General features: G+C 36.2%; 1 protein-coding gene and 1 long non-coding RNA gene across 2 annotated transcripts in view; one reads left to right on the top strand and one right to left on the bottom strand.

Moving 5' to 3' along the window:
• The window catches only part of DIAPH3 (diaphanous related formin 3), a 522774-nt gene that overhangs the window by 363932 nt on the left and 143523 nt on the right, over positions 1–15319 (bottom strand). Inside the window, 2 exon segments of the mRNA XM_017892515.1 lie at positions 4431–4500; positions 4589–4663. Of these exon segments, the coding sequence (XP_017748004.1) occupies positions 4431–4500; positions 4589–4663 (145 nt within the window).
• On the top strand, positions 1891–13910 carry LOC108542483 (uncharacterized). The gene is made up of 3 exons (XR_001889290.1): positions 1891–1981; positions 7866–7951; positions 13603–13910. It is a non-coding gene; the product is annotated as an uncharacterized LOC108542483 (long non-coding RNA).

Genomic DNA, 15319 nt, shown 5'->3' with positions numbered 1-15319 from the left:
TACCATAAGCAAACACACAGATCAGCACTGTCCAAGAGAAATGTAAAGTAAACCACATGAGTAATTTAGAAATTTCAAGCAAGCAAAACTATTTTCAATAAAATTAATCCAATATATCCCAAATATTATTATTTCAACATATAACCTATATAAAACATTTATTGATGACATTTCACTTCTTTTTCTTCCTAAACAGTTGAAATCCAGTGTGTATTTTACACTGTAGCACATCTCAATTCAGACTAGCCACATTTCAAATGCTCAGAAGCCACATGTAGCTACCATATTACAAAATATAGGCCTAGATATTAGCATTTAGTTCATAAATAAGCAAAAACTGAAGTATGATTTGGGCAATTACCATGTAGAAACTGCCATAATGGGCACAGGTATTCTAATCACAATGGTATTTATTGTAAGGAAAACAATGCGGTTGTAAACTCATTCTATAAATGGGACGATTGGGATTAAGACAAAGTTTATTTACTACTGCCAGGAAGTCAAATCCAATTAGAAGATAAGAAATTATGTTAATGACATATCTATGAAAGATAACTGTCAAAATACAGAGGATGAATAGAAACAATAAAACAGTACTATTTACCTAGCATGCATCTCAGAGGATCCTACTAAAGCATGAGAAATTGACTAATCAGAGTTGCTACCAAACACTGAAAAAGGGCCTTATTCTCAGTTACAGGCCTATGAACTAAACTCAAGATCAGCACTACATGTAAGCATCAAAGTTGAGTCTATAACCAGCTTACACCCAAGTACTTTGATTGTTACAAAATCCTATTTATAACTTTCCTATCTTGTATATGGCCATTTGTACTGGACTGAAATACTGCATTTACTTTAAGCCACTATCTAAGAAACATAGGAACAATGGGGACAGTGCAAGGAAAGGCCAAGGGCCCCAGAATATGAATTTTGGAAAGATTAATCTGTCTTGTTAGTAATAGGGAAAAGTTTACAGCAAGACAGCTAAACAGTCAGGAAATACTTACTTTTAAGATAGCCTGGGCTATTACCTAACTGGAAAAAGAATGAAAAGGCAGGCACAGGACCAGAAACTACAATATGCCTTGATAATCATTCCAGGGAATTGTCAGGTTTATAAAGTACCACTTAGATTCAATTCAAAAAGTCAGTCAATGATTACCAAGTACAGAAGAGCTGGCTCTGTCCTAATAAACCTGGGAATAGAGTAAAGCTTGCCTCTAGTATTCCCTCTTCCTTTCCCATCTACCTGGCTGTCCTTAGCTAATACCTGCCCTTCCAGAATCAGAATCCTGTGACTCCTCCAGCCATCCAAGGTGACTCATGCTGACTTCCTCCAAGTGATACTACCTACCTTCTCTGTCAAGCCCTCTGTCCCTAAACCATCATGTATGAAAGGTGAAATAGGAGCATACTCTGATTTCACAGTTTTAACCATCATCCTGTGACCCCAAAAGTCCATACCAGGTAACATTCTCTGATTTTGGTAATGCAAAAATGTGTCACACTCATTTTAAGACTGGAATGAGGCCAATTACTACTACTTAGTATACCTAAATACAGAATTGCTACTTGTATAAAATTACTCTCAATTATTTAAAAAACACAGTAAAACAAAACAAAAACAGTTGACTCTGTGTGAGAAGTTGTCAACTTACCAGTGCTAGGATTAAAGTACATTTAATGAGGGCTGTTTTAGGTTAGAGAGGCATGACAAATTTTTAAAGGTCTAAGGATGTATCTTTCCTGAATGTCAAGGACACACTCCGGACAATATAACTGGCCTGTTCTAAACTGAGGATCCATGCCAGGTTCCACTTGCATTCCACATGAGGCCTATTATTAGCTAATAGATGGAATTTCAGGCACTGAAGATGATGTTTTAGGTAGAAGAAAGTTAATGCCCTAAATCCTCATGTAGGATGTCCAACATCTGGACCCACATAGCATGACTACTGGTGCTGAGCAGCCACCCACAGTGAGTTAATCCCAGTAGCAGAAATAATGTGGGTAAAGTTGCTGGCTTCAGGAGCAAAGCACCCTCACTTTGGGTGCACTCTTCAAAGCAATACACACAAAGTTAACTGACCAAACTGAAGCCTCTGTTCTAACTACCTTTCAATTTGAATATACTAACTTTTCATCCTTATTATCTTTTATTTTCTTTCCCCTAGGCAATTAAAATTCTCTTCCATTTAAAAAATACTCTTAGTCCAATTTAATGTTATAAGAAATTCACTTTCATGTAATGTTATCAAATTTGCTCATTAATTGTATAATTAATTACCAGTACCAAATAAGGCACATTTTTTTCTCTTAAAACTTATAAGTGAGGTTTAACAAATTTTGTACTTATAGATGTGATCAAATAAAGATTAAGAAAATCATTAACCAATCTTGAAGGGAAAAAAAAACTTTACCAAAAATTTCACATATTGCTAGGTTTAGAGTTCAGACACTATAAGTACCAATAACTTAACTTTTATTCTTAATAACACAGATAAAAGCACCAAATAAAATGGTAATATTTTATAGGTCCACGTATATAAACTACAAGCAACAAAAATCTCTTGAGGATAATAGTATATTAATTAGAAAATAAATAAGTTAAATCTTCCTCAGATTCATTCTGAAACAAAGTAAGAATATTATCTTCTATTTACCACCTTACTTTAACCATGATATTCTTCTAAATTCAAATTATGATCCAAATGCCCCTTTGGTTTAAAAAAAGTTCCCAGATTTTTTCTACTTTTGGCCTTTCCATCACCAATGAAATTCCCAATTGCTACATTCTCACTTTAGAAAGGGCTTCCTAAACTAGTTCTATGTACTTAGTGGGAAAAGACTTTTCCCTATCAGCAATTTGATTCTTTCATTCATTTACTCTTAAAACAGATATGTAAAAGCTACCTTATATATCTAATATCTGATTTTCAAAGAACCATGAATTCAGCATAAAAGGAGTTGTGATTTCTACATCACATATTTTCTTTGAAAATAATATCTGATTAGAGTAGGAAAGGAAGAAAAAACATTTCATTGATGAAAATAGAAAGCTTACCTCCAGAAAATGCTTAAAATACATTGTTTAATAAGACAAAATAATTAGAAAATATAAATATTTGCTAATACATTTAGTAAAAGAAATACAAAATACATCTTAATAATTTATGTACTAGTACTTAAGTGTGTAGACTATAAAAGTTTATTTTTAAATTAGAATAAGGCAAAATATTATAAATTAAAATTAATCAGAAATATACAGATGGTTTTGATATAAAACAAAAATAATCATACAACCACAGCTAAAATTTCCTCCGATGTTGTCTAACAGCAACTTACACACCTATCATTACTTCACACATCATGAGGTAGATGTGTTTAGATGCTGGAGCTTAAAGAAAAGGCACAAGATAATGCTAATTTCTGCAGTTAACAGTATAAAAGCAAAAAAGAAACATTGCTAGATAAACCTAAAATCTAACTTCAGTAAAGAGCTTAAGAATTCCTCTTTTTTTCTAGTTTTTTTGTTTTGTTTTGTTTTAGAGACAGGTATTTACTCTGTCTCCCAGGCTGGAGTGCAGGGATTCAATCACAGTTCACTATAACCTCAAACTCCTGGGCTCAAGCCACCCTTTCACCTCAGCCTCCTGGGTAGCTGGGACTACAGGCACATGCCACCATGCCCAGCTATTTGTTTTATTTTTTGTAGAGACGGCGTCTCACTATGTTGCCCAGGCTGGTCTCAAACTCCTAGCCTCAAGCAATCCCTCCTGCCTCGACATCCCAAAGTGGTAAGATTATAGGTGAGAGCCACAAGCAGGTTTCTCCCTTCTAATGTAAACTCTTTATGCAAATTCCTCCATATTATATTCTCAATATTACATCATTGCTCCATTTCTGAGACCTGCTTATATCTGTTTACATTAATTTCATTGTAGATTTTAAATTCCTAGAATATAGAAATCTTCCCAACTTGAACATTTGGTAATAAGTATTAATGCAGCTCACATTTAATAATCATGATCTTAAAGCTGACTCATGCCATACTTTTGAGAGTTAAGAGAGAGAGGAAATGAAGGAAGGAAGAAAAGAGGAAGAGGAGGACAAAAAAGTGGAGAAAAGGTGGTAGAGGGAGAAAAAAAAAGAAAGAAGATGGGATTGTGGTGGGCAAGGTTGAGGGGGAGGAAAGGGTGGGGAGAGAGAATTAACCTACACATGAGGAGGAGTTCAGCATCAGAAGAGGTTTATTCATTATGAAGTTTCTCCTATTGCAAGACAGTTGAAACTAGAATTCAAGAAAATTCAATATTTTCCATCATGACTGAAAACACATCAGAAGGATATACCATCACTTTACTGCAACTGAAAATCATATATTAAAAAACTGGTCATGGACAAATACTAATTACCTATGTACATACCTGTGTATTCATCAGGGCTTTTAGACACTGTATGACTTTATGTTGATTTTTCTTTACAACTTTTTCTTGGCTGTATTGACATAAAAAATAGCAGTGTTGGAATTATAATTGGACACATGAATGATGCTTACTTGAAAATAATTATTAGCAATACTTACATTTTTCCACTAATCAGTTTTTCCAAAATGTCTAGTAATAATCCAAGCCCCTCATGTCCAAAGTTTTCCACCCAACTGAAAAACAGAAAAAAGATAGTCACACATTGTCAGTAATGCAGCTTGTGTTATCATAATGTTATATACCTACAAGTATTTTATATTTGCTATATTCCTAATTGTAACTAAAACATAAGAATAATACCATATTTATTCATGACTCATAATCTTGGTTGCGAAAGATGCAAAGATGGGATATGCCAATAGTGTGCTAAACTCTGCTTGCACAAGTTTGTAAGAGCAGACTGTGCACCTCTCTTACATGCTTCATGTTTAGGGACATCACATGAGTAGCTTGAAATCAGCCACAGTGAAAGTATTCACACCAAAGAAACTGGCAAACCAATCAGAGCCATCCCTGCCCACGCACCCAGAGCTGGCTCTAAACATTTACCAGCACACCACTAATTACTGCCCATTTGGGGCTATGCCAAAGAAGACAAATTGTACAAGTGAGTAAAGATCTATGGAGGAAAGATGTAGATCAACATAAAGAAAAGATTACTGGCAAAATTAATCAAAAAAAGGAGATGCTTTAGCAGAATTTCCCAAACCACTGAACTACATTCCTATAAATGTTAAGAATTTCCTAAGTTTCAAAGTTCAGTCGATTAAAAAAAAAAATGCATTGCCAGTTTTTAAATGAGTATCTCCATCTTCAGCAAACAAAACCTGTCCCATAAACCCACTGACCTAATCACAGGACTTTACATAACTAGAACATTACTGTCACTAAACAACAGCTTGCCTGGATTACAGGAAAACTACCTTAGTAGAAATGAATACCTTTTTTCAGTGGACATTAGTAAACCTAGGCCAATAAATAATACAATGATAATAATCTGTTGCCAAAAGAATGAAGGAAAGAAAAGATATACGTGTGTATGTTTATTTGGATGCATGTGTTTATATATGTGATTTTATGTATGCATATATGTAGTGTTTGAACAATAAGACGTTAAAAACAAAATTTCAGCCAGGCACAGTGGCTCCTGCCTGTAATCCCAGCACTTTGGGAGGCAGAGGTAGGTAGATCACCTGAGATCAGGAGTTCAAGACCAGCCTGACCAACATGGTGAAACCCTATCTCTACTAAAATACGAAATTAGCCAGGCGTGGTGGTGCATGCCTATAATCCCAGCTACTTGGAGAGGCTAAGGCAGGAAAATCGCTTGAACCCAGGAGGCAGAGGTTGCAGTGAGCCAAGATCACGCCATTGTACTCCAGCCTGGGCAACAAGAGCAAAACTCCATCTCAAAAAAAAATTTCAAGGAATGAAAAACAGAATATTATAAAGAATAAAAACAAGCTTAAGTCATATATCAAAAACTACCAAAATATCATTTTTTCCTTAAGATACAATATAACATTTCTAGTGAAAACAAGAGAATAAAAATCAAATGCAATATATTTATATAAAAAATACAAATATTATTTAAAATCCAGCTTCTTCATTTGCACATTTCTGTAAACACAACTTGACACCTATCAATGTTGAGGATTTCTGATTTTACAAAAAAGAAAAAGAAATTTGCCGTTTAGATTGGCAATCTCTTGTCAGACAATATTTTACTCATCTCTTGCCAGTGAAAGCCATGAAATAACTAATTTTTTTTTTTTTTTTTTTTTTTTTTTTTTTTTTTTTTTTTTTGAGGCGGAGTCTCGCTCTGTCACCCAGGCTGGAGTGCTGTGGCCGGAACTCAGCTCACTGCAAGCTCCGCCTCCCGGGTTCACGCCATTCTCCTGCCTCAGACTCAGACTACAGGCGCTGCCACCTCGCCCGGCTAGTTTTTTTGTAGTTTTTAGTAGAGACGGGGTTTCACCATGTTAGCCAGGATGGTCTCGATCTCCTGACCTCGTGATCCGCCCGTCTCGGCCTCCCAAAGTGCTGGGATTACAGGGTTGAGCCACCGCGCCCGGCCCAAATAACTAATTTTTAAAATGCACTTAAACAGGAAAGATATTCTCTTGTGAAGGACTGAAGATTGCTATTATAGTTAAGGTAAGGAAAAAAGTTAAACAGAGGTTGCTGTTTTCAAACCAGGATGCTACTTCAAAAGTGAAGGGTTTACTCTTTACTATCAGCGACAGACAGATTACCTATAGGCATTTTGAATCTTGTTTTCATGATTCATGAAAACAACACAGCATCTCACTTAACTGTCTGCCTTGTTGACATCCTATTCTGAATTTATTCCTATTTCACATGCAGCAGGGAAGTGAGGAGTAATCTGAGAGTTTTACTTGGGCTGACATTGAGATGCATGGAGAGAGACTGTTCATAAGGCACTCCTCTTTAATACTTCACAGAGGGCCTTCAGTATTTTGTTTGAAGTAAATTTTCAACAATCTCCATATTGAAAAGTACAGCCACAAAGATATTCTAAAGCCAACATAAATGGTTTCAGATTATTCATACTGCTATCACCTTTAATCATTGTGAAGAATAAAATCACTGTTCATCAAACCGCCTCACACCAAAACAGGCAAAGTAATTTTAAATTATGTGAATATAACAAAAAGACTTAGTTACACTTAATATGCTTATATTATGACCCATTATAAAATTTAAGAAACACAAATCCATGTAAATCAGTAAGTTCTCTGATCTACATAATTAATAATAAAAATAGCTACTTAAAATTTATTACCCTTAACATAATTATAACTAGAATAGTGGGACTCACAGATGGTCTAAAGTCAACTATTTCTAGACCCACTATATAACTCTCTCCTAAACTACAGAATATGAACTATTCAAATACAATTTATGCCTACTCACTCATTTTATATATAAACTAATTCTCTATAAAACAAAACTTATTAAAGTTCCATGTAAAGAGGCATTAAACCAAATCACTTCATCTATTACAATCTTTTAAGTCACCGAGAGAATTTCTCAACAACAATAAAATGAGAGTTGGGCAATGACTTTCTGAAAACCAGATTACACATTATATTTCATAAAACATGTCAAAAACAAGAAAAGTGGGACAGGGTACAGGGAAAGAAAACTGAGACACTTGACAACCAAAGAAACAATATAAAAATTAAAAGAAAGCTAACAAAAGTACTTATTAAAAAGATTAAAAATTAAATATGCATAAAATGTCTCCCTGTTTTCTTAAAAATTTGCAAACTCAACATACTGTTGTATTAACAAGTATCACTCATAAAGCAATAATCTCAAGTGTTTCACTCTCACTCCTACTATTTTCAGCAATATTATTTTTAAGGACGGGGTACGAATATCACCTCCTACTTCCACCGGAAAAGATGTTCAAGATAAGAAGTGATATTGAGTAGGTAGGTCTGCTGTCTTGACAGAGGTTTATTGAGATCCATAGCTTTCTAAAAAACGAAAAATTTCTCATCATCAGTGTAAGAAGCAACCTAGAAAAAAATTATCAACTGATCTATAAATGATCAATCTCCAGGAACTAAAATCTGCACTATTTCTTCTGTGCCTATCAGCACAGTACCATCAGGCATTATGTGGTTTAACTATAAATTGCATTCATGGATAAATATGCACATGTTTCTTTTTCATGAATAGAAATGACATAGAGACCAGTATGACATTTGTATCAGAAAAAACTGCTTTAAAAGAGCAACCGTAGTGTGCTAAATACTAATTTAACACAAAATCTACCTCTTAAAATTCTGTAACAGGAAATATCAAACTCCTCTAATTGCCTCAAGGAAAACTTCTAAGTACATTACCCTTTAGCACTTCCTAGTAGGGGTCTCAATACAGGAGAAAAGAAGAGATGAAGAGGTAATAAAACTTAATAAAAATTAAAACAAACAAACAAATAAACAAACAAAACAGTGGGAGAGGGAGAACAGGTTCCCAGAATTACAATATTTAACCCGCCTTTAAATGGTCAAAAGCAGCTTAGGCTTTGAAATTCAGTTACTACTTCCAGAAACACAGGATGAAACTGAAAGTGTATAAAGTGGTTTCTGATATGTTGTTGGCTTTAGGAAGCAAATACACTCAGTCACCTCATTGAGCAAGACAGGCAACAATCAGGTCTCAGATTTACCTCCTGGCCAAAAGGAACAAAGCACTCTCAAGTATTTTTTCCCAAAGACTGACCCTCCTACCCTTCCTTTGTTTTGTTTAAAGTTACTACCTTTCTTCCCAGATGTGCTGTAGAAAGGGAAAGACAAATGTATCACAAATTATAATGGAATTAATCTCGGAATTATTACCCTTATGATCTGGAATAAACATACCAGATCATAAGAGCAATCTCAGATCATAAGAGCAATCTTACCTGATGCATACTCCTTGAGTATAGGGACCATTTCTTATATATCATATTTATTCAAGCATGGGATAGACTGAGCACTCAATAAATCATTTTATAATGAAACTAAGTCCCTTCTATTGTTATATATAAGAGGTTACAGTAACTTAGAAATAACATCTAGGTCTGCTGATAACCAGGCTTGTGGCCAATATATATGCAGAAATAAACACAGAGATGACAGATCTCCACACCACGACTGAACCTGTCTCAACCTTCAAGCTAGAAATTTCAATTGCAATTTCAGAACTGTTATTTACCCATACTGAATCAAAGATGATAAAACCAAAGAGAGGGTCTCACTCTGTCACACAGGCTGGAGTACAGTGGCACAATCATGTCTCACTGCCCCCTCAACCTCTTGGGGTCAAGCGATCCTCCTGCCTCAGCCCTCCTAGTAACTGGGACTACAAGCATGTGTCACCACATTCATCTAATTTTAATTTTTGTAGAGATAGGGTCTCACTATGTTGCCCAGGCCAGTCCAAACTCCTGACCTCAAGTAAATCCTCTCACCTTAGCTTCCAAAACTTCTGGGATTACAGGTGTAAGCCACTATGCCTGGCCAAGTCAGCCTTTATTAAAGGGAACACTGTGTTCTTGATACTGCACTAGATACGAGAAATACAAAATTGAATAAAATATGTTCTCTGCCCTTGAAAAGATCACAGACTAGTGGTTAAAACAAATGTCGAACAAAATTATTTCCATAATGTAATAAATGCTATAGTCATGGCTCTCTGGGAACAGAACGTACAATATCTACCTCTCTTGGGAACTTCAAAGCATCTGCTGTCTGACCTGAGTCTTTCTAAGCAGGAGGGCATACACACAAAGACATTAAACATAAAAGAAATGGCCTGTGCTGAGCAACAGAGAAAGCTGTATCAGAGATAAAACCAAACAGGTAAGAAAGGACTTGATCTTGAAAAACCACATATATAATGCCATGGGCAATGGAAGGGCATAAAAGGACTAGGCATACGTAGTAAAGAAAGTAATTCTACCCTTGCCCAACAAAAGATCTGCACATCTTAAACTCAGAACCTATAAATATATTAGCTCATGTAGCAAAGGAGAAATTCAGGTTGCAGATGGAATTAAGGTTGCTAATCAGATGATTTTAAAATAGGAAAATTAACCTAGTTTATCCAGGTGGTTCCAATCTAATCATATAATTCTTAATTTCCCAGTTTAGTTAGAGAGATGAGATGAAAGAAAGCGAGTCAAAGCATAAAAAGGGATGGGCACCCTGGCTCACACCTATAATCCCAGCACTTTGGGAGGCTGAGGTAGGTGGATCACTTGAGGCCAGGAGTTCGAGATCAGCCTGGTCAACATGGAGAAACCCTGTCTCTACTAAAAAACAAAAATAGCTGGGTGTGGTGGTGAGTGCCTGTAATCCCACCTACTTGGGAGGCAGAGGCAGGAGAATCCCTTGAACCCAGGAGGCGGAAGCTGCAGTGAGCCAAGATGGTGCTACTGCACTCCAGCCTGGGCAACAGAGCAAGGCTCTGTCTCAAAAAAAAATAAAATAAAATGAAATAAAAGGGACTCAACTTACCTTTACTGGTTTTGAAAATGAAGGAGATCAAAGAAGAGCCAAAAAATGTAGGTAGACTGAAAAACCTGGGAATGGCCCTCAACTGACAGCTAGAAAAGAAATGAGTCTTAATCCCACAATCACAAGAAATTGGATTCTGCCAATAACCCAAATGGACAAACAAATTGAGTTGAGTCTCTTATTCATAAACACTAGATGTCTCCATTTATTTGGATCTTCTTTAACCCCTTTCATCATTATTTTGTAGTTTTCAGCATAAAAGTCTATGGCTAATTCATTAAAATTATAATTATTTTTTGAGCAATTATGAATGGTATTGTGTTTTTAATTTCATTTTCCACAAGTTCATTGCTAGTACATAGAAATACAATTTTATATTTTTATCTTGAATCCTGCAACCTTGCTGAACTCAGTGATAAGTTCTAGGAGTTTATGGTAGATTTCTTGAGATTCTCTATGTAAACAATCATGTCATTTGCAAATAGGGAGAGTTTTATTTCTACCTTTCTGACCTGCATGCCTTTATTTCCTTTTCTTGCTTCAGTGTTCTACCTAGAACTTCCCCGTGGTATAAAATAAGCATCCTGAAAGCAGGCATCCTTGCCTTGTTCTCAATCTGTCTTAGAGGGAAAGCATTTAGTCTTTCATCACTAAATAGAATATTAACTACAGGATTTTTTTAGATCTCTTTACCAAGTTAAGAAAGTTCCCCTCTGTATTAGTTTCCTGTGGCTGCAGCAACAAAGTACCACAAATTGAGGAGTTTAAAACAACAAATATATTCTCTTGTAGTTCTGGAAGTGAGGTGTTCAAAATCAAAGTGTCAGCAGGGCTGCCGCCTGGCACTCTGGGTAGAATCCTTCACTGCCTCTTCCTAGATTCTGATGGAAGCTGCCAAACCTTCCAGTCATCACATGAGACTCTTTCTGTATCTCTGCTTTCTTTTTTTAAGGACACAAGTCATACTGGATCAAGACTTTACCCTACTCCCTTATGACCTCATCTTAAGTAATTACACTGCAATGACTCTGTTTCCAAAAATGGCCACATTCTGCAGAGAGAGGGTGTTAAGAGTTTACATATATCTTTCTAGGTTTACAACTGAACTCACCATCTATTCCTACTTTTCTGAGAGTTTTCATTATGAACAAGTGTTGAATTTTGTCAAATGCTATTTCTGTATCGATTCAAATGATCAAGTGACTTTTCCTCTTTTGCTTGTCAATACAATGCATTATATAAGGATTTTTGTAACTATATTTATGATGAACATGGGTTTGTAAGTTTGAGGGTTTTGGTTTTGTTTTGTTCTATCTTGGTACTGTATTGGTCTGGTTTTGCTATCAGGTAATTCGAGCCTCATTTGAAAAAAATTTAACTGTTCTCTGCTCTGTTATTTTCCGGAAGAGACTATGGAGAATTGGCATTAATTCTTCTTTAAGTTTGTGGTAAAATTCTCCAGTGAAATCACCTGCACCTGAAGATCTTTTGCTGGGGAGAAGGAACTTAATTCTCCTAATAGTCAGAGGGCCATCCAAATTACCTATTTCATATTGGGTGTGTTTTAGTAGTTTGTGTTTTTTAAAGAACTGATCTAGTTCATCTAAGTTGTTGAGCTGTGTATTTAAAGTTGTTCAAAGTATTCCCTTATTACCCTGTTGATATCTTGGTAATATCTCCCATTTAGTTCATGAAATTGGCAATCTGGCCACTGATTTCAAGATGTTTTTATTTATCTTTAGTTTTCAGTTTTTTGTTTTTTTGTTTTTTTCCAGACATAGTCTTACTCTGTCTCCCAAACTGGAGGGCAGTGGTGCAATCTCAGCTCACTGCAACCTCTGCCTCCCGGGTTCAAGCAATTATCCTGCCTTAGCCTCCCAAGTAGCTGGGACTACAGACACGCACCACCATACCCAGCTAATTTTTGTATTTTTAGTAGAGACGAGGTTTCACCATCTTGGCCAGGCTAGTCTCAAACTCCTGACCTCAAGACACCCACCCACCTCAGCCTCCCAAAGTGCTGGGATTATAAGCGTGGGCCACCGTACCCAGTCTAGTTCTCAGGAATTTGACTTTGATATGTCTGTGTGTGAATTTCTTTGAGTTATCCTGTTTGTGATTCAGTTTATGTAAGTTTATATCTTTTGCCAAATTTGGGAACTATTCAGCCATATTTATTTATTTATTTATTTATTTATTTAGAGACAGAGTCTCACTCTGTCACCCAGGCTGGAGTGCAATGCGTGATCTTGGCTCACTGCAACCTCCTCCTCCCGGGTTCTAAGCGATTCTCCTGACTCAGCCTCCCGAGTAGCTGGGACTACAGGCACATGCCACCACACCCGGCTAATTTTGTGTTTTTAGTAGAGACTGGGTTTCACCATGTTGACCAGGCTGTTCTCAAACTCCTGACCTCAGGTGATCCGGCTGCCTTGGCCTCCCAAAGTGCTGGGATTAAAGGCATGAGCCACCGTGCCCACTCTGTTCAGCCATTATTTCTTCATGTACTTTTTTATCCTGTCCTCTTTCTCCTCTCAAACCTCCAATGACAAGAATGTTAGATCTTTGTTTACAGACCCATAATTCCCTGAGACTCTATATGTATTTTTTTCCCAATCTATTTTTTCCTGGTTGTCCAGATTGTATACTTTGTATCATTCTATAATCCAGTTCACTAATTCTTTCCTTTCAGCCTCACGTTTTGCTTTTGAAGCCCTCCAATAAGCTTTTTACTTCAGTTATTGTATTTTTCACTTCTAAGATTTCCATTTGGTTCTTTAAAAGAAGAAATAAAGTTTCCAACTATTTGTTTGCTGAGACTTTCTATTCTTTTTCTTTTGTTTCGGCACATTCCTATTTGCCTATTATAACACTTTTATGACGGCTGCTTTTCAAAAGATTCTTGTCAGATAATTCTACCATCTCTGTCATATCAGTGTTGTCATCTATTGTCTTTTTTCATTCAGTTTGTGATTTTCCTGCTTCTTGGTATAACGTATTTTTTTATACTGAAGCTTGAAAATTTGGGATATCGTGTTAGAAGATTATATAAATCTTATATAAACCTCTTATTTCAGTAAGCTTCCTGTGACACAGTTCCAGTGGAAGAAGAGAAAGCACCACCTCGTTACTGCAAGGTGGAAACAGAAGTCCAAGAGAGATTCTTTGTTACCACTTGGCATGGATGGGAATCTAGGCACTCCCTGATGGAGAGAAGGACTGCCTCGTTATGCTCACCATGTAACCTACAATAGCACCATGGAAGGGGGATGTGGACGTCTGTTATCACTAGGTGGTGGTGAAAGCCCTGACTCTATTGGCCTCTTTGGACACAATGCCAGTGGGGAGGGGGAAGAATGCCTCATTACTGCCATCTGTGGGTAGAAATCCAGGCTGCCCACTTTGCTTTTTGATAGTGGGGACAGGCGGTCGGGGGAGTGGGAATGGGGCCACAGATTTCTTTCTGTGGTATTCAGCAGAAATACAGAGCAGTTATTGCCAACATGTTCTGTCTTGTTTGCTGCCATTTTTGTAGTCCTTTGGTTTAAGAGAGAAGGCTTCTGTTGGGACTTTTTTGTTCTGTGCCCACTGTCATTTCTGGGTTACTCACTTCTTCACCTCCAAATCTGACAAAAAGGCAGAAAGACAACCCAGCAAACTCACAGGCATATTGTTCCTTAAGTACCAAGTTTCCTAGCCTGTCTTCTTCTATTTGTTTCACATATAATGTCCAGTATTTCTACTTGTGCTTAGCAAAAAATAAATAAATAAATAAAAAATAGGAAAGAGTAGATTTAGTCTATCTTTCAAACACAAGTCTGAAACATCCACTGCTAGAGTGTGAGAATAGGCAAAAACTACCACCAAGAAAATCAGAAAAAGGCAGTGACAGTGGTAAGAGGAGAACCAAGTAAACCTGACATAACAAATCCAAAGGAAAGAAGAAGTTTCAAAAGACAGAAGAGTCAAGAGTCAAGTGCTTAAATGAGGTCAAAGAAAATAAGGGCTAAAAAGAACTATAAATAAATGAATTCAAGAGCAGTTTGTAAATAATTCTGTGGAAGTGAAATCCTGATTGCAAAAGAATGAAAAGACAAAAGGGGTAGTAAGAAGAAAGAAAAACACATAATTTGGGATTAAAGAGTTGATGGAAGAAATTTGTAGGAGGACTGAGATGAGGATAATGGAAAAAAAAAAACCGTGTGCAATAAACACTATTACAAAAATAAACAGAGAATACTAGAGGAGCAATGAAGATGCTTACCTCACTTAGCTAGGGCCTAGGAACAAAACCAAACTTAAAAAACTATGCCTACAATCTTGAAGTAGAATGATGCTCATATATTTTAAGTTTAAAAAGCAGAAATAGTATATAAGGCGTTTTCTATTATTATTCTTCAATGTTTTGGTTTACATATAAGAAATGTATTACATATGTGTAGCTATACAAACACATTCTTAACCATCCTCCACCTAGTCAGCTAATTCAAAGCTTGTGTTCTACTCTCTTATACATCCCCACACACTGCTCCCAACAGAACCAGTTGGGTTTGTTTCCAAATCCATTCTTGACAGTTGTACTTACTATTGTATTTATATAATTCATATTATATAAACAGATAACACACAATTGGGGGAAGAGGTACTTCTGTGAAAACTAAGCCTAATGATTTGGAAAGTTAAAATAGATTACTTTTAAATTGCTGTAAAAGTAAATGTGGGAACCAACTATATATTAAAGGGAAATCGTAGTACCAAAAAAAAAGTTTGTTTTTTTTTTTTTTTTTTTTTTTT

Source organism: Rhinopithecus bieti, unplaced genomic scaffold, assembly GCF_001698545.2.
Source record: "Rhinopithecus bieti isolate Rb0 unplaced genomic scaffold, ASM169854v2 scaffold_21155, whole genome shotgun sequence".
Taxonomy (NCBI): Eukaryota; Metazoa; Chordata; class Mammalia; order Primates; family Cercopithecidae; genus Rhinopithecus; species Rhinopithecus bieti.
The sequence above is the reverse complement of the archived record's forward strand: the minus strand, read 5'-3'. Positions and strand labels throughout refer to the sequence as shown.